The sequence below is a fragment of the Antechinus flavipes genome, chromosome 1 (assembly GCF_016432865.1).
Source record: "Antechinus flavipes isolate AdamAnt ecotype Samford, QLD, Australia chromosome 1, AdamAnt_v2, whole genome shotgun sequence".
NCBI lineage: Eukaryota > Metazoa > Chordata > Mammalia > Dasyuromorphia > Dasyuridae > Antechinus > Antechinus flavipes.
Genome location: NC_067398.1, coordinates 223094635 through 223114947, shown reverse-complemented (window position 1 = coordinate 223114947; position 20313 = coordinate 223094635). Strand labels below are relative to the sequence as shown.

The following is a 20313-nucleotide window of genomic DNA, read 5'->3' as shown; positions in this document are numbered from 1 at the left end:
TAAAATTATAATACCAATATAGTTTGTCTACTGAACTCTCAAGTACATTTTGGGGGATCAGCATTTATTGAGGATTTATAGTCCGAGTTTCTGGTACATATCTATTCCAGTGCTTATGTACTATCCAGTAGATACTAAATTTTTGCAACCTTTGTAATGCCGGAGAAACAGAGGCAAGATAGAGATCAGAGTTTTTAATATTTTGAATTTCTGAGAGGGAGAGATTGTCTGGGATCAAAGGTTCCATTTTGGTTCCAGGGCCGATGTCTTAAAGCATTCAGCATCAGCCTTAAATGTGAGATTTCAGTGATTTTTATATGGCTCTAGAGATCAGGGTAGACAAAGGTAAGGTGTGGAGTCCTAACACTGCTGAGTGCAGGAATTTGCAGGCAGGAACCATCAATTGGGCTCTGCCAGGTTGGGGGTAGGATCATAAATTCTGATAACTTGGGAGTGAAAGGGGTAGATATTCACCAGAGACAGAAAGTCTGGAACTTAGAGATATGTAAGCATATTTCTAACTAATTTATCTGCCTATGAAATGCTAATGATCAGGTCTCCCAGCCCTAATTATCTTATCCTAATGGTTTGGAAGAGGGGTTGCAATCAGGAAGATTGAGGCCAAACAATTTAGGGAAACTGAGGCAGGACAATAAAAGGAAACTGGCACAACACCTTCAGTAATTATTACATGTTATTTATTCTAAGAAAAATTTCCATTTTTATTATTAAAAAAATTTGAAACATTGCTTTTTTAAAAAATCCACCTGCAAAATCAATATTAATTATATATCCACATTAATCATGTTGTAAAAGAAGAATCAGAATAATAGAACTAAGTTTAAAAGGATTGTACATCCAAAATCTCTATCAGGTTGGTTGCTGTTTTAAGAGGGGTAAACAAAAGGAGAGAGGGGGGAAAAATTTGGTACTCAAAATCTTATAAAAGTGAATATTGAAAATAATCTTTACATGTAATTAGAAAAAATACTAAGTACAAAAATATATACTTGCCTATATTTCAAACACATTACTTAATTTTCAAACATTTACATTTTTGTTGTCATAAGAAACGTGCAAAAATGAAAATAAAATGAAATAATTCATAACAAAACTGTCAGTTGAGTATGTTTTTGTTGTGACTATTTATACATTAATAGGCTGAGTTGAACAATCAACATTTTATTATCCAGTCCTCCTAACAGTCAAGCAGAAGGTTTCACCAGATGACCAAACAGGTGGTCTGCCATCTGTGACCACTGGACAGTTTTCTGTGTATTAAGTGAACTGAACAGAAGTGTGTGAGCTAATGAGGTACTACAAAAAGAATGCCTTATAAAGATTTTTGATATTTCATAGTGACATTTAGAATAAATTAATAACAAAGAAATATTATCTGTTTTATTCAACTAATAGGTCATTTCTTAATAATCTCATAATTTTCTTTTGAAGACTTTCCACCACTCAGGATAAAGTTTTGAAAAGAGAAATATGTTTCTCTAACTCATACATCAATAATGAGAGATTTATCTGTAAAATTCACTTCTTGAACTCCTACAAGTTGCAAAATGGAGTTTATAGGTTTGTGATCTAGTCTATTCTTATCAAGGTGTATAAAATGGATGTTGTTACCTGGAACAAAAGAATAAAAACTGAGTTAGTAACATAGAGTATATTTGCTAGTTTTTCTTTTTAATATTTATTATTAATAGTAGAACGAAGGGAGATTTTAAATTTTTAATTAACTGCTCTACAGAGACAAATGAATCACCTGGATTATAGAATAGTCCCTATATCTTGCTCTAATAAATTTTAATTACAGCAACAAAGCATGCAAAGAAATATCATGAAGTGAGAGTGAAATATGACCCTTTAAAAGGTCTCAGGGGAGAAAGATTCTTGAGTTATAACCTTCTGTTAGGGGTTTTATTCTTTATTATCCAAATCAAGTCAAATGCCTAGTCAGACTAAACGGTAGAATATAGGGATGAAATACAAATGTTGAGGGTGTATAAATCATCCTTGTTTCTAAAATAGTTGACTAAACAATTAATTTTTAGAATTCCACTCCCAAACACTGATTTAATGGAATATTTACATTGCAATCATAACATTAAAGATTTTTTAAGGTTAAGAGATGAAAACACCCCTAGGTTTTCGTAGAACTATTCTGCACAAACCTAAATGCACAGCTTTTATTTAGCATTTAAACCCCTTCAAAGTCAGCTTCCACCCTACTTTTTTATGTTGATTATACACTCATGGTAGCCTAAGGTTAGTCAACCATAATACTTGCTATAGTTCCCCTACATATTAATTCCTACCTCAATGGCTTTGCATGGATTATTCTCCATTTACTCTCCTCTAGAATCTCTTCCTCTGAACTCCTTTGCTCCCTTTTAGGTCTACATTAATAGTTACCGTCTTCTGATTCCTTGGGAACAATTAATTTTCTCCCCTATTCTGTATATCACTGCATTCAATATTACTTACCTGTGAAGAACGTAAGCTCTTAAGGGCAAGTATTATCTCAATTATTTGTATTCTAAGCACCTAAGCACGGTACCTCATAGAGTTTTAATAAATGCCTTCTGACAGAATTAAAATTTATATTCTATGTTCCATTCTTATTAAACTAAACTGGCAATCACCATTATATAGGAATCATAAAAGGCAAAATTTGAATTTATATCAGATTCTTACATAACTTTATCCTATTATAATCACTCCCTTGTAACTACTTTTAAAAGATAAGTGAAATGCTATATTGATCATATTGTATGGAATTAACGAGTGAAGAGACTCTCGGGAATATAGCCTTGAACTATACCTTAATTGTGACGAGACTTCATAATAACAAATAGACTATAGCTTAAAATAATTGCAGGAGTAGGTCCCCTCCAGTTTCCTACCACCTCTTAATAAGCATTTAAATATTTCTTTTAAAGGTGATGATGGCTTTGAATTCTCTTATCTGAGGATACCTGCTTGTATAGCAGTTATCTAGGGAGATTTAAATTAAGAGTTTATTATTAATTGACTTGTATTTTTTTGTTTCAGGGATAGATTTCTGGCTTTAGGGTGTAATTTTGGATTACCCCAAACTAAGAGAGAAAAAGTCAAGATGGTGGTGGTGGGAGTTCTGTTCTATTTAATCTAATGTTTTGCAGTTTATGCTTTGTGCTCCTTTTACTGACAAACATCTAGTCAGATGGGAGATGCCCTTTCTCTCTATAACCTAATAAGCCCCTTTTTGCTTTTTCTTATTCTGAGAGTCTCTAATTCCTTTTGTGGTCAATATTGTCCCATACAATGTTGTAGAAGTGTGTGAATAATCACATGAAGTTAGCTCTCTCTCCAAAAGGCTTTTATTGACTATTAGGTTATTTATTAATATTTCTCTGAATTAGTATGAAAGCTAAGTACGTGCCATAGTGGATAGAGCTCACACACACAAAATAACTTTTCATACCGCAGTGAGAAGACTGCTAGATTTTAAGTCAGAGGAGTTGGGTTCAAATCCCAGCTTTGCATGATACTAGTTGAATAAATTATTTAACTAAGTGCTCTGAGCCTCAGTTTCCACTTCTGTAAAAGAAGGTAAATTAGATGATCTGTGTTGTGCCACAGTTCCCTTTTAATGTCCTGACCCTGTTTCCCTAGTTGTCCTAGTCAGTTACCCTGCCTCAGGTTATAACCATTTCCTCTTAATATTTGATAAGATAAAGGTCTTATATCTTAGACATCTTAGAATATCAGGAGCTTCTCCTGTACTTCCCTCCACTAAGTCATTCTAGGTGCCTCTCCCCATTAGGTCATCCCCATCCAGGTACCTCCCCCATCATATCATCGTTCTTGTTACTCTATAAAAGTATCTTGTATCTTGTATCTTGTATCCTTGTATCCTTGTATGCTGCTGGATTCTTGGAGACCATAGTCTCATTCAGCCCTGGGACCAAACCATGGATCCAATTGGTCCCAGTAAATCCCTCCCTTTCAAATAAAATATTAAATTGTTCTCTAATGTCTATCCTGCCTCAGTTTCTCCGGCATTACATCTGTAAACTTCTACCTGTAAATCAATGGTGCCTCTCCATTTTCCATCTGTTTGCTTTTGAGTCCATGGAACATTATGCGTCACTCTGGGTAAAGTGATAAGCTGAAATCTCACCACCATGCTAATTCACTCAGTTTTTGTTACCCAATACCTTCACAACTCTCTAGGTTGCCTCTCCCTTCTGATTTAAAGACTGAAGAGTACATCAATAATCTCTTCCCAAAATCTTCCTTTAAACAGGCTGAGAAGTTTCAACACTTTCCAGGTCAGCAACTCTGCTTGGTTTTGACTCCATAGAATATCATATGCCCAACCCAGGTATTCCCTAGTGCCCACTCCCCCTTTTAAACTTCCTTTTATTTATGACTTCCCCTCTTACCTACTTAGATTATAAATTTAATAACAAGAACTGTCTTTTTTCTTATTTGTATCTCTAATACAGTAGTTGAATAATGTTTATTGAATTTAGTTATGATCCTATGAACTCTGGAACTGAACATCTTGTAAAATATCTGCAAATCACTAAAGCATAATTACTTTAGATTATATCTTTTGCTCATACTTTCAACCTCAGTGATGTGACATGACATTATTTGCTTTGTGAATATTGAGGGTTTTATATTAAATTAGTCATTTGAAAGAAAAGTCATGAACATATTTGAAAAAGTAAAATATTGGATGAAAAGATCGAAGTCCCTAGATTAGCCAGTCAATCAATTATTATGTATCAGGCAAAGCAAGAAATATCCAAGCATTTACTATATTGAAGAGAAGAAATGATACTTAATTTGAGAATGCCTATGGATTTTAATAATGATAAAGAACTCACAGAGAGTAGGCAACTAATTAGTGAAGCTACTTGGTTTTAAGACTGAGACTTACCAGGACCTAAAATGAGTGTTCCACCTTGCTGAGCTGGATCTCCTTGAAAATCAAAAACGGGGCCAGTCACAGCTCTCCACAGGCTTTGAATGCTTCCTGAGAGTAGGTTGGATTTCACATGTGGACTCCGCACTAAAATGGTTAGCATTTATCTCTCAGTATTAATAATTCATATTTTATAAGGTTTAGGGTCAAAAAAATCATTAGTCTCTCAGTGGGAAATACACTGCTATTGGAACAGTGAGCTAGTTTAATCATTCTGGAATTAATTTAGAATTATGCAAGAAATGTAATTGGGGTAGTTAGGTGAAGCAGTGGATAGAATGATAGATCTGGAGTCAGGAATATTCATCGTCCTCAGTTCAAGGATCTGACCTCAGATAGATACTTAACTAGCTGTCTGACCTTGGCCAGGTCACTCAACCCTGTTTGCCCTCAGTTTCTCCATTTGCCAAAAATAAGTTGGAGAAGAAAATGGCAAACTATTTCAGTATCTTCACCATGGAAATCCCAAATTAGGTCATGAAGAGTCGAATATCACTGAAACACCTGAACAACCACAAAGAAATGTAATTACTCTGTTCCTACTTTTTGATCTAGCATTGTTAATATTGAACATATATCTGAATAAAATACAAAGTAGATACTAGCGTCAATTGGGGAATGGATTGTCGTGCCACAGTTTCCCTTGATTATTCTACCTCAGTGTCCCTAATTGTTCTACCTCAATTTCCCTGAATTGTTCTGCCTGGTTGCAACATTCCCCCTCTTAATCATCATGATCCAGATAAGGAGAAAGACCTATCTTAGACATCATGATCCTAGATCTTCCCAACTTATCAGAATGTCCAGTGCCTCCCCTACCCTGTCAGAATCGGATTGATCGTCCCATTCTGCTCTCAGTGCTCTGACTCCGCCCCTGCCTCAGTCTATCCCCTGGTATCTTGGAGCCACATGCATATATACTTCATGGAAGCACACATTAGCTGCTGGATGCTGGATTTTTGGAGACGATAGTCTCATTCAGTCCTGGGACTAAATCATGGAACTATTTGGTCCCAGCACAATCTCTCCTTTTCAAATAAAATGTTAAAAATTCTCTAATCTCTATCTTACCTCAGTTTCTCCAGAATTACAGGATAAAGAAATTTAAATTAAATATAAAAAGAATTTTAAACAAATTTTAGCCCTTTGTGATACCTTCCTTACAAATATGCTAACTTAACCTTACTAGTCTTGCATTCCATTTTCCTCTTATGATTTTTAGCTATAAAGGAGGTAATTATAGATTTAATTTATTTTCTCCTACTTCTGTTGGCTATAATGGTCATTATTTTTTTTCCTGCTCCTTAATTTGCTCCATTTCTAACCTCACTCTACCACTAAATGCCTTCTATATATATTTCCTAAGTATTACTTTATGTAATGGAATGATGGGATAAAACTCTCATTTTCTAAATTTTCTCTCTTCATTCTTCTGGTATTCTCTTTCTTAACTTTTCCATGTATGTTATTAGCTTTTAATTAAGTTCATAATGGGATCATATAATACCAGAACTGGAAGAGACATTCAAAATCATTTAGTTCAACTCCTTTTTTTATGCGGATGAAGACAATTGAGGCCCAATAGTGAAGTAAATTGTCCAATATCATACAACCACCATGACAGAGGTGAAATTTACACTATCCCACTATTCCATATATCTGATCACTAAGCTTTTTTTTTTTTTAAAGAAATAAGTCTGTTTCTAACAAGTCTTTCCCTTGATTGCTTTTCCTTTTTTCCCTTTTTTGTCTTTAACTTGCAATATTGGAAAAACTGAGGCAAGATAGAGATTAGAGAGTTTTTAATAATTTATTTGAAAGGGAGAGATTGTGCTGGGGACATGCTGCACCCCAGGGCTGATGTCCAAAGCATCCAGCAGCTAATGCATGCTTCCCATGAAGTATATTTATATATGTGGCTCAGCTACAAGGGTAAACTGAAGCAGGGACAGAGTCAGAGCACTGAGAGAGGGAACGGACTATCAATCCGATTCTAACAGAGTGAGGGGAAGCACTGGACATTCTGATAATTTGGGATAAAGAAGAACAATGACAGGATGGCGGGTAGGACCATAAATTCTTGATGACTTAGGAGGAGTTAGGAGCCAGGAAGTCTGAACTCCTCCTTATCTTGAGTTTATACATTGACAATTTATAATTTTAAAGTAAACAGCCCTGGGTTATACCAATCTTAGTGAACCGGAGAGGGGGTTTGCAACTAAGGGGATTGAGGGAGAACAATTCAGGGAAACTGAGACAGGACAATTTAGGGAAACTGAGTTAGGACAATAAAAGGGAACTGCGGCACAATATACTGACTAGGATTTTGTGAAAACAGTCCTGCAAAGGTTATCACGTGTAAAAGACTCAATTTTACTTTGATATTTGTCAGTTATGGGAATGAATCAAAAAATCTGAAATTGTTTTAAAAAGAAGGTCATTAAAAGTTATTTGGTTCTGAGAGAACCAGAAAGAGGCTTCCTCCTTGAATCTTAGAGTATCATATAGAATGATTCCACACAAGGATATAAAAGACATTTGCCTTATTAATCTCGCATAGGTAGAAGGGGGTCCTTAGAAGAACAATCTGAGATATATACCAGCTGGTAAGGTTATCTAATTTTGGGATCTAAAACACAAGCTTTGGATGGACTCAAAACAAGACCTGAGTAAACTCTGAACAAGCACTGGGTGGGATCTAAGCTTTCCTTCACAGCTGTCCAGCTTCCCTAGAATGTTAGGATCAGCCTGACCTTGACACACTAATCTTTTAATTAGACAATTTTCTAGTCATATAAAGCTTGGATTGAATAATATTAATAAATGACAAATAAATAATAAACATTTTCTCCACTTTTTTTTACATAATTTTTTTACAGACAAAACTTTTCTCATAGAACAAAATTGACATGTAGTTCTCATGCACTCCACCTCCATGCATCCACCCTAGAATAAATTTTATTGCTTTAGAGATGTGGTACCTCTTGGGTACTTTCCCAGAGATTCTACATATACTTCTATGACAGTATGTCTTTGTAGGGATGTTAACTACCAATTATTTTTACTGTAGAAATACTCTTTTCTCAAAGCTTGTTGTCTAAACTGATTCTCAACTGATAATCTGGTGGTGAAGCATATTAGTGGAAGCTTAAAACATTATATGTGGTATAGTGGATAGTCCTGGAGTCAGGACTGAGTTCAAATCTGATTTCAGACACTAAATACTTCCTATCTGTGTGACCCTGGGCAAGTCATTAACCCCCACTGCTTCATAAAATTTAAAAAAAAGGTAAAAAATAAATAAACAGAAAAACCCATATCCTGGCCAGCCAAGAGATTTGGACTTTGTGAGTTACAAAGAGTGAAATCTGGGGTGAAAGTGAAATGTCTTTTCAGCAATACTATAAAATTGTCATTAACTTTCAAGGGTAAATAGAATGAACAGCATTTGAAATGTGTTATGTTGTTGGTATTTCTGCTTGTGTGTTGTTGAATCCTTTGTATCTTAAATATTTTCTGTGACAAAGAATATAAACTGCTTGCCTTAGACTCCATCTCTGTGTTGTACATTAACTGACTTTTCTAGAAGATACTCTATTACCCCAATTTTGGATAGATACTGGAAATGGGCTAAATTTAAGCACTATTTTAGAAATTTCCTTTCAGTTGTACCCTAGGGTTAAGGCATTGTCAGACATAGAGAAAAATCTGACTCTCCTCCCAGATGAATTGGCCGGTGTTGAGCACAAATCTAGAACTCCTTATGAAAAGGGGCATCTTGAACCATGGAGTATATAATTATTTTCCAACCTTTACATATTTACTGTAGGAATCACTTTTAGTTTAGGCATAAATTAAGCCAAACTAAACAGTTCCCACCTTATTCCCACCTTATTCATCTGTAAAATGAAAGAATTGGATTAGAGGGCCTTTGAGGTCCCTTTCACTTCTGTATATGATCCTATTATCCGAATTACACAGAGCTCTATGAATGTAGATGAGTGATAAGATTTTCAAAGAACACGGGAATGATGCTCTAAAAATGTCACAGTCATGATTCAAATGATACTTTTCTGTCCCCCCAAACAGGATAACTACTATTTTAGGGTTCTAAGATCCTAAATAAAGATTGAATGTCTATCTTAAAATAAGAAATTATTATCCTTCATAAAATAATAATTTCAAAAGCCTTTGAATAGAGGAAATAATAGAGAAGTTCCACAATGATTTTATGCAAAATATATAATACATAAAATATCTAAAAGAGTGCGAAGACACACTCGAGACTTATGTAAATACAATTATAAAACATTGTAAAGAATTAAGAAATGACTTAAATAATTGGAAGAATTGCTTCCAATTATTTAGAATTGCTCATTATAGGATCACACCAATATAATAAAAGTAACTATATCATTTAAATTAGTTTACTGATTTTAGTGTCAGATTAATCAAACTAACAAAGGGATATTTTATGATGTTAGATGAAATAACAAATTTAATCTAGATCAACAAAAGTTCTAATTCCTCTAGGCAAATAATGGAGAAAATGTAATTTTATATGATACAGAAACAATAATTAAAGCTAGTTTGTTATTAGTTAATAGAAAAGCAAATCAGTGAAACAAACTAGATGAGGAAAAACCAGAAATCAGTGAGTGAACCAAACTAGCCAGTGTTCAATAATTTTGAGAACAAGAAATACTGGGGTAATAACTTTTTATTGGCAAGAACTAACTGATGGGGGAAATTGAAATGAAGTTTGGCAGAAATGATCTTTAGACTTAAAAAAACCTTTTACTTTATACCAGTTTATGCTAAAAACTAGAGATATTACCTGAATATAAAAGATAATACCATTAAACAAATTAGAAGATAATAAAACCCCAAGTATAGCTAAAAGGCGAGTTCTGACCTAAATAAAGGCAATCACACACAAAAAAAATATGAATTTGACCAAAGGAAAAAAATCTAAATTTGGCAATTTAGATTAGGAAAGTTTTGAATGAACACAATTCAACTAAGATTAGATGGGATGTAGTCAAATGGGAAAAAAATCCTTGAATCATGTACCTCTAATATGAATTATAAGATACTTGATTTAAGATAGAAGGGACCTTTGAAGCCAAATGCTTCCTTCCTCCATTTTACAAATGAGGAAACTGAGACTTAAGGACATGAAATGATTTACCCAGCATCACAAAGAGACACTGAAGCAGGATGTTAATTCAAGCCTTCCAGATTCTAAGGTTTCTCTACAGTGTGCTTCTGGTACATCCATGATATATATGCAAGGAACGTAACCAAAAATGGAAGACCAAGAGCCATTTTCCTATGAAAAAGTGGTTAAATGATATGGAAAACTGCTTCTTAAAGTTTTGGGGGGCATGACCAATCTAGGCAATTGTTTTGCTTGACTTTGTATATTTGTCACAAGGATTTTGTTTTTGTTCTTGTTTTTTAATGGAGAGATGGTGAAAGGAAGAGAAAAATAGATTTTTATTAGTTGAAAAGAAGTTGAATTAAACTGAAGGAATAAAAAAATTGCAACCTATTAGAAACACGAAAGATTTCTCTAATTCACTAATAGAAAGAGGAATGAAAATCAAAACAGCTTTGAGGTTTCACCTTGTACATGCAAATTAGCAATGGCAAAAGACAGGATAGTTTATATTGAAGATTTGGGACAGCTAAAGTGGTTAGAGTAGTGCCTAGGATCAGGAAGCCCTGTAATTCAGATCTGACTTTAGCTATATGATCTAGGCAAATCATTTAACTTCTGTTTCCTCATGTGTAAAATGAGGATAATAATAACACATACCTCTCAGGATTGTTAGATTCTAATGAGATAATAAATAAAGTGCAGAGTACAGTATGCTTGGCTCATATGTGGTTGTTGATTAGGGTTTTCTTGGCAAAGATACTGGAATTATTTGCCATTTCCTTCTCTAGTTCATTTTACAGTTGAGAAACCTAAGGCAAACAGGATTAAATGATTTGCCTATGGTTATAGAACTAGAAAGTGTCTGAAGCTAGATCTGAACTCAGGAAAATTTCATCTTTAAATATTTATCCCAAAGACATCAAAGAGAGAAAATATGGTCATATTGAATACCAAAATATAACAGCAACACTTTTTATTATAGAAAAGAAGTAGAAATAAAATAGATGCCCAGTGACTGGGATATAGCTAAATAAATCATGTCACATGAATATAATGTAATACCATTACATTGTAAGCAACAATGAATATATAAAGAATAGGGGCAGCTAGGTGGCAAAATAGATAAGAGTACCAGCCCTGAAGTGAGGACCTGAGTTCAAATCTGGTCTCAGACATTTAACACTTCCTAGTTGTGTGACCCTGAGCAAGTCACTTAACCCCAGTGGCCTCAGCAAAAAATATATATATATATATATATATATATATATATATATATATATATATATATAGAATACAGAGAAGTGTGAAGAGATTTGTATGAACTGATATAGAAGATAGAATACTGAGTAATTATAATGACTAAACTTGACTTTGGAGAAGAGGTGAGAAAAAGTTGATTCTTAGCTGCTTCTTAAAGGTGATGGGCTATGGATATGTCATACTGTATACATTTCAAGCTCAGCTGATACATTGGGTCAGTTTTTCTTTTCTATTTCTTTACAAACATGGCTCTCTTTGTAGGGGAGTTGGGAAGGAGAAATTTGGAAATTAAGATGATGTAAAAGGAGAATATCAATAAAATTTTTTAAGACCCTTGATTCAGTTAATCCTTCTTTTTTCCACTATCATATATCTTTATAGACCCATAAACAAATATTTATTTTTTTACTAGTAAAATGAAAACTTGAAAGAATATTTACCTGATGTAGTAATTCCTTCACCTTTCTTCATTCCAAGTTTTCTATAAATTTTTCTCTCAGTGTCAACATAGATTTCATGAGAATACCCTGTCAGCTTGCAGAAAGGCTAGGAAAAAAAAAACGAGAAAAAACTAAGTCTTCCAAAAGAAAAAATTACAAAACACTGATTTAATTTTATTTGTAAAAATTCAACTTGCAAGAAAAATATTTACATATTGCACACATCTGAAATATGCTGGTTTAATCTCATTTTTTTCTAAGTGGAGAGGAAATATGGCACAATGAATACAGTTAGGAAGACCTGGATTCAAGTCCTATCTCTGTCCTTACCCTTGTATTCTCTAGGGGAGCATTTGAAACATGACAAGGAATAGTTGCAGTTCAGCACCAATGGGGGAAATTTCCAAACTGGGAGCTCCCGACATCAACAGAATCATAGGTTTGGATCAAGAAATACTTTTTTTCTTATTTACTGACTACATACCTCAATGTGTTGGAAAGATGATTGTCCAATAACTATTAGTGTGACATTAGCATCCTTTGAAAGAGAAAAAAAAAACATGTGACTAAGATTTTAGCTTGTTAATGCTCTCTTATAAAGCATATTTTAAAAAAAATCTTATTTATTAGGAACTATTTGTTTTAATGTCTCCTCACTCTTCAAATTTTATTCTATTTTATTTATAGAATCCTGCATCATCAGGATAAAAGAGTTAAAAATGCATAAGCAATAACAAAAAAAGTTATGCTAATTCTAAATTGTGAGTTCTGACAATATGGCTAAATGAGACATCATGACTAAGCCTAGTTTTCTCTGATTACCTCAAAATAGTTAGTAAAATGAAATAGTGTAAACAAAACAAAAAGAAGGACTATGAAGTATTTCCCTTACAAGGAAAATCCTAAAGAAGAAAGATGAACAAACAAGTAAAAAAATTTTTTCCAGGGGGCAGCAGTGAATAAGAGCATCAGTCCAGAAGTCAGGAAGACTTAACACTTAACACTTTCCAGCTATATGACCCCATTGTCTCAGAAAAAAAAAAATTCCTGAATGAATAAATACTCTGACATAAAAGAAGAGAAGAAATCCCCATTGAGGTAGAACAAAACTCCAGAAAACAGAAAGGGCAATCCTCATTTCTTTTTAAAAAAACTTGATAAAAACATTAAAAGAAGCAATAAAGGGTAAAATCAGAATTTTTTGTTTGTTTGCTGAGGGCAACTGGGGTTAAGTGACTTGCAAGCAAGGAAGTGTGAAGTAACTGAGGTCATATTTGAACTCAGGTCCTCCTAACTTCACAGCTGATGCTCTATCCACTGTGCCACCTATCTGCCCCATAAAAATCAAAGTTTAAAGAAAAATTCAAAGAGTAGAAATGGTTTAGGAGTAAAGATTTCTAAAAAATGAATAAAACAGTGGACACCATTAAAAAGAGAATAAAGAGATGAAAAGTCAAAATTCAAAGGAACATTAAAAAAACTGAAGCAAAAGCAAAAAGGTCAGAGTTACAAGAACCTGTAAAAACTCCCTACAAATTAAAGTTACTCTAAGGACATAGATTGGTGAGACAATTGTGGTAAGCCCTACAAAACTCTTTAAGTTTTGTAATGTTTTCCATAATTTTTGGTCTCTCTAGTTCTGTAGTCCATTCTTATTATGTGTATGAAGATAAACTGTTGCTTTCTAGAATTTTGTAACTGCCAGATGCTATCTTTCCTCGGAAGACTAAAATGAACTGAAACCAATTGCTGTAGAATAAACTTGCATATACATATTTATAAATAGCAATGTTAACAAGTAAGGGCTTTAACAGCTTATTAGGATCCTTGTATAAGAGACATTTATTTATCTTCTTCTATGGAATCTGAGTTAGAATTTTACATGTTGAATCCTAGAAAAAAACAACACACTACAGGAGATTTTTGATTCCTCACTTCAGAGAACAACTTAAGGTCATTTTTTTCTGACACCTGCCTGGTAATTGGAATCTATCCCATGAGTGTTTATTATCCATGAATAATTACTTCACAGGTTAAGTGCCCATCTTGGCCCAGATGGTACTATAACAGCAAGCATTGCAAATACTCTCTAGGAGTCTCCTTCTAGGTTAACTTTGAATACATCCACTCTCATTCCTTACAACTAATTACTGTGCTCAGAGATAGAAAAATTTAGATTTTGAAACTCTGTATCTTGTTCCATCAATCACTATCCTGGAATTCTAGAAAAGAAAGAAGTATCTCTTAAATTTATGAGAGATAAGACTTTACTACATAAAAAAAAAAAATAAAGCTGAGAGGCCACACCATTACAACTTGCTGAACAGCCATAATATTACCTCAAGGTAAATGAAGGTGTGGAGGCCTTATGTATCCTACTAATGCATTTAGTCAGATGTGACTATTATATGTTAATAAATCTTTGACATTTAAATTTGGTATGTGGCCTTCTTTTTTTCTCTTTTTAATTAGGGCATTTGGGCCACTTTATAATCACCATTTTGGAGAGGTATTTGTCACCAAATAAAAGAACCAAAATTAGCAGAAGAAACTAATCAAGTCTCCTCATTATAAAATTTCTCAAATTCAAAGAGACCTCATTTCAATTGCTTCAGTGAATGGCCCTAATTTAATAATCTAATAATTGGCTTCCAAAAAAAGAAGAAACTCATGATTAAACAGAGTGCATGTATAGGACATTGTAAGAAATCTTGTAAGAAAATTCCTGTTGGTATTGAAGCTAGAGGGCAAAGTGTTGGTTTACAAATTACTAAGAGAGAGGAACTCTAAATTTAACTTGCCCTTAAAAGTATTTTGACAAACTTCAGAGCTTCAGTAAACATCTCAGAAGCAGCTAAAAAGCACAGATCACATAATATATTTGGAACCGTAAGAGACCTTCAAGGTCATTTACTTGGATCTCATTTTACAGATGAAGAAACTGAAAAGTAAAAAGGTTGAGTGACTTACGCATAGTCACACAGATAGGTAATTCTCAGAGGACTTAAACTCAGCATCTCTGACTCCAAATACAACATTCCTTTTACAGCATCATATTGCATTAGGTACAAACTGAAAAATTAAAGACTAGGCTGGAATGTAAGATACCAAAAATAATATATATATATATTATATAATTATAATATAATATAAGATATCCAAAGATAATTTATCTTTCAAAAAAAGATAAAATAATTCTCTATGGGGAAATATTATCATTTTTAAATACTATTTTATTTTTCAAAATACACATAAAGATAATTTTCAACATTCACCATTGAAAAACCTTGTGTTCCAAATTTTTCTCCATTTCTTCTCTCCTCCCTCCTCCCCAAAACAGCAAGCAATCAAATATAAGTTAAACATGTACAATTCTTCTAAACATGAAAATGTTATTTTTAACCTGATATTTTCAAAATATATTTTAAGATCAAAGACCAAAATTTAAATTTAAAAGATCAAAACTTTAAAAATGTAAATGTAACAAAAATGTAGCATCCTGGATTTAAGTCAGGAAAACCTAGATTTGACTCTCACTTTGGACACTTATTAGTTGTGTGACACTAGGAAAGTCACTTAACCTGCCCATGCCCTTATCTGTAAAATGAATGCGCCACTAGGGTCACTTCTAGAACTAAATGATGATCTGTTCTCCCAGATTCAAATACAAGTTGCAAAGTAGAATCAAACCTACTCTTATAGGTTGTGGGAGTCCTATTCTATTAAGATATCATGCAAGGAGTGGGAAGGGAAGGAAATAAATAGGTAGTATCTACTATGTGCCAGGCACAGTGCTAAGGACTTTACAACTATCATTTGATGCTCACAACAAATTTGTGGGTCAGGTATTATTATTATCTTCATTATAAAAGTTGGGGAAACTGCAGGTTAAGTGACTTTTTCTGAGTCACACAGCTAGGAAGTACCTGAAATGGGAAGCAACTTCCAAGTCTTCCTAACTCCAGACCCAGCACTGTTTTCACTATACCACCACCAGCTATCTCAAAAGGACTAAAAAATGAGCATTGTAGTTTGTCCCTAAGATTTTGTAGGTGATAATAGAGGGTCTGGACCAGAATGCCATAGTATTTCATGAAATCAGAGGGCCATAGGTGAAGGTCATTCAAATAAATAAATTGTCACCAAGAGGCAAAAGAATTCAGATTTTAAATAGTTAGCAAATTCACACAGTTAAAGCACATACCCTTCCTTTCTGTTAAAAGTCAATTAATTAGAAAAGTGCAAGTTATAGTAGTTGTTTTTAAAAATGTTCAACTATTAGAAAGTTTCATTATTTAGGTGCATATAACTTATGTGGGTATATGGAAAGGAGGGTGTTGGGAAAAATCTGCTGTGTTAAAAGAAACCTATTGGGCAGCTAGTTAGTGAGGTGGCTAGAGTAATCAACCTGAAGTCAGAAGGTTCTGAGTTCAAATTTGGCCTCAGACATTTAATATTTACCAGCTGGGCAAGTCACTTAACCCCAACTGCCTCAGCAAAAAAAAAAAAAAAAAAAAAAGAGAGAGAGAGAGAGAGAAAGAAAACTATTGATAAAATTTTAAAGTATTTAGAGATAGAAATTTTAGTTAAACAAGTCTTTCAATAAATAAGATCTCCCTACATTATATATTTGATGAGCTTTCTTAACATAAAAAATATGAGGGAAGAATAGAAGCAATTGATAAAGTTATTTAATCAGATACTCTCTATTTATTTTATTTTTACAAATCCCAATCAGTGAAGAATAATCAGATATACTTTTCCTGAACATAAAGTGTGAACATAAATTCAGAAAATAAAATTTACATTAAAATTACAACTTATATCTCTGAAGCACCACAAGTGGCCATTTTTAGATGAGAAACACAGGGAAGCTGACAATAAACATATCTGTAACCCAGGAGAATTGTTATCTATTGCAATAAAGCAATAAAAATGATAGATTTTATAGTCTAGTATCTCTCAATCCTTATTTTCTGTAGTTATTACTGTGTTTTTGCCAATTTTTCTACTTTGACTGCTTACTATTTGCATGGACTGTGAAGATATCATCTGGTTCAATCTTATGTTATTTACTTACTCAGCTGCTGTTTACTTACTGGGCCTGTGATTTATTACCATCCTTGGGTTTACAAACTGCAGTATTGTCTACACCCAGTGTCACATTTATACTGAGACCATGTACCTCAAGTCCTGACTAGAAAATATTGGAAATCTTGGACCCCAGTCTTCTTTAATCTAGGACAAGTTTCTCAGCCTGTGAAAAAGGCTCTGAAATTATCTTTAGACTGCAAAGATAGGACAAAAATAAGTAAGATGGTAGTAAGAAAGAAGCTTGGATAACTGATGTTAGTTCAGTGAACGAAGTGACATAATGGATAGAATTTTGGATCTGGAATCAAGAAAAACTAAATTTGAATTTTACCTTTCAGACACATAGTAGCTATGTGAACACTGGAGTCGCTTTAACTTTTCTCAGCCTCAGTTTCCTCATCTGTAAAATTGGGAATAATGCCTCTCTCACAGAATTCATTGGATCAAATGAAAGAATATATGCATAGTGCTTTGCAAATCTTAAGTATTGTATAAAAGTTAAATATTATATGGCAGGATGCTGAAATAAGTTGTGCATATCTGTTCTGGTGAAGACTTAAGAGGTAAATTGTATTTATTTGTAAACATCATTTGAAAAGCTCTTTTATGGAAGATTAACCTTGTGTGCTCCCAGAGCACAAAAATTAATAGTCATAGGCAGATCTTGCAGAAAGACAGATCAAGGCTTAATGTAGGGGAAAATTTTCTAAAAATCAGAAGAAATAGAATAGACTGCCTTTTGAGACCATGGGTTTAATATTAAAACAAAGGCTAGCTGACCACATTTTGGGCATGTTGTAGAAGGCATCTTGGTTCAGGTGTAATATGAACTCTATGATCTCTGAGGTCCCTTTCAGCTTTGACATCCTATGCTTTCATGCTATCATTCCTTAACTGTTGTGACACATATTTATTTTCTTTTTGTTTTCAAACAAACACACATCTTGTATTTACTTACATGCATAAAACATACTTTTTCTGACAATATAAAAATATATGACATCAGATGATATAATTTGTAATTCTAATACTTAGTTTGCTGCTTGGCACCCCTAATAAATGTGTATTGATAGACTAATGTATTCTTTGCACAGTTAATACTTGATTATCCCTATTTAGGAAACTTACTTGTAAAAAATTCTTGGGGATTTTGGCCAGGTCTTCCACATATTCTTTGCAGATGTAACACAAGAAATGCTGAAACATCAATGCAACAAGGTAGGCAGATTAGGAACTCACACCATTGAAGTAACCTAACATCCAGAAGAGGCCGCCTTTTCAAACATTTAGCAAAAGGTATTATGGGGGAACCAATCATACTAATACTGAAAAGAATATACCACCTCCTTTGATTGTTTTGTTTGGGAACAAGGAGAAAAGGAAAGAAATGCATTTTTCAAGCCAAGGACTGATGAATCTGATAGCTATTTTGCATTTCCCTTTCCAAAAAGCTAAAGAAACAAACCTCTCATACTGTGGAGAGGAGCAGGGGCACAGACCTGGGTATTCTTTCTTTTGGCTTCTCTCTATGTTGGATGGGACCAGGAACTTAGTGTTTTCCAGAATATTTTGGTGACTACTTCAATATACTTGGTTTCTTCAGTAATCAATGTATTTTAAATATTAAAAACACCAATCTGAGAGGAGGTCAGTAGACTTTACCAAATGTCAAAAAAGATAATCAAAGTTAAGATCCCTTGCCACAGGAAAGGCCTTTTAATATTCAGGGGGGAAAAAAAAGCAGTAAGTCTCCGCCTGTCCCGGATCCCCAGGAACCTACAACCCTTCCTTCAAGTAGATTAGAAGTAATTTTAAGACTAGGCCGGCAAAGGCAGCTGTTCCAGGGAGGGAACAAGAGGCAACAAAACCTCCCCCTTCCGATGTGGAACTCTGCAGCCAGGGCTCACCCGCACGAACACTACGATGGCCCGACGCTCCCGGAAGAGCGCCCCGAACGGAATCCCTTTGCCAGAGGCATCCAGCACAGGGAGCTCGGCCACGTCCTCGGCCAAGGGCACGCCGCGCTCCGTCTCCGGCGGCTGCAGCGGGCCCAGGCTGCAAATTTGCTGTGTGACCGCTCCGAGCGCAGCACTGGCCATTGGGGCGCCTCGCTCAAAGCCCTGGCCACTCCTTCGTCCCGTGGGAAGCTAAGCTAGCGGAGGGACACGAAAGGTGGGGCGGCGGGGCGGACAACGTCCCCCCTCGGTAGCTTGGGCGGACAACGTAGGAAAATCAGGGAGGTGGCTCAGTGCCTCCTTCCCACGGAGCCTGTGGAGGTGGAGCTCTCAGGGCTGAGAAGGGGTGGGCTGGCCTTGGCCACATCTGCCCTCCTTTCCTGGACGGGCTAGATTAACGTTTCACGTCTAGGCGTACACAGACACAGACACAGATTCATACCCGCCTTTGGCCTTCCAAAAATGGGGAAAAATAAATAAACAAATAAAAAGCGTTGGGTATTATTAGCTTCTGGCACACCGCGACCCCACATAACCCACACTTAGCTGTGCTCTTACAGGGCTGGATGGAATTTCTAAAGACAGTAAGATGTAAATTTCCTCACAAGAAAAAGAAAGATTGGCTCTTCAAAACCCAGAGCTATTTAAAGCACATATCTTTTAACTCAAAAGTTATCATATTTTCCCCTTTCAATATGATAAGCAGTGTGGGTAGAAGCTTGGCCTTGGAGTCAATACTTCAGTTCAAGTCTTGTTTTGGAAACATATTAACTATGTGGTCACGGGACAAATCTCTTAACCTCTCAGTGCTTTACGGAGCCCTCTAAGACTAAATACATTGTAGTCCAATTGCCAGCATGCACCTGTGGGGAATTTTCCATCCCAATTAATCATTGGTCCAGCCCATGGCCTCCCCCCCAAAAAACCTACAAAAACTTTGTTGTTCAGTCATTTCAGACTCTTCAAGAACTTGTGTGGGGTTTACTTGCCAAAGATGCTGTAGTGGTTTGCCATTTCCTTCTTCAGCTCATTTTATAGATGAGGAAACTGAGGCAACTAGAGTTAAGTGACTTAGCCAGGCTTACGCAGCTACTGTCAGGTCACATTTGAACTCTAGAAGATGTCTTCTTGACTTCAAGCCTGACATTCCATCTGTTGTGCCACTTAGCTGACCCTAACAAAACTTTGATACCAAATTAAGCAAAGCCAAAAGGATGAGAAATAATATTACTTGTAAGTTGAACAAAGGTAAACAATTTTGGACAGATGCTTTTCTAGCACAAAAGATTTATCTTAATATTCTTCCTCCACCCCCATCTAGTATTTCTTTGCAGTGGAAACAAGAAGAAAGATTTGGAAAAGCATTCTGATGACTTACTTTATTGTTTGTATCTCATAGTGATTCAGGTTTCAAAG

At 34.8% G+C, this 20313-nt stretch overlaps 1 protein-coding gene across 1 annotated transcript; it reads right to left on the bottom strand.

Moving 5' to 3' along the window:
• Nucleotides 1-676: 676 nt before the first annotated feature.
• Nucleotides 677-19272, bottom strand: PRXL2C (peroxiredoxin like 2C). The gene is made up of 6 exons (XM_051996824.1): nucleotides 18850-19272; nucleotides 18071-18139; nucleotides 12333-12386; nucleotides 11849-11954; nucleotides 4940-5071; nucleotides 677-1632 (listed from the first exon to the last, which is right to left on the bottom strand). Exons 1-6 carry the CDS (start codon nucleotides 19039-19041, stop codon nucleotides 1505-1507), a joined length of 681 nt encoding a protein of 226 aa, XP_051852784.1. The 5' UTR covers nucleotides 19042-19272; the 3' UTR covers nucleotides 677-1504.
• Between the last annotated feature and the right edge of the window lie 1041 nt (nucleotides 19273-20313).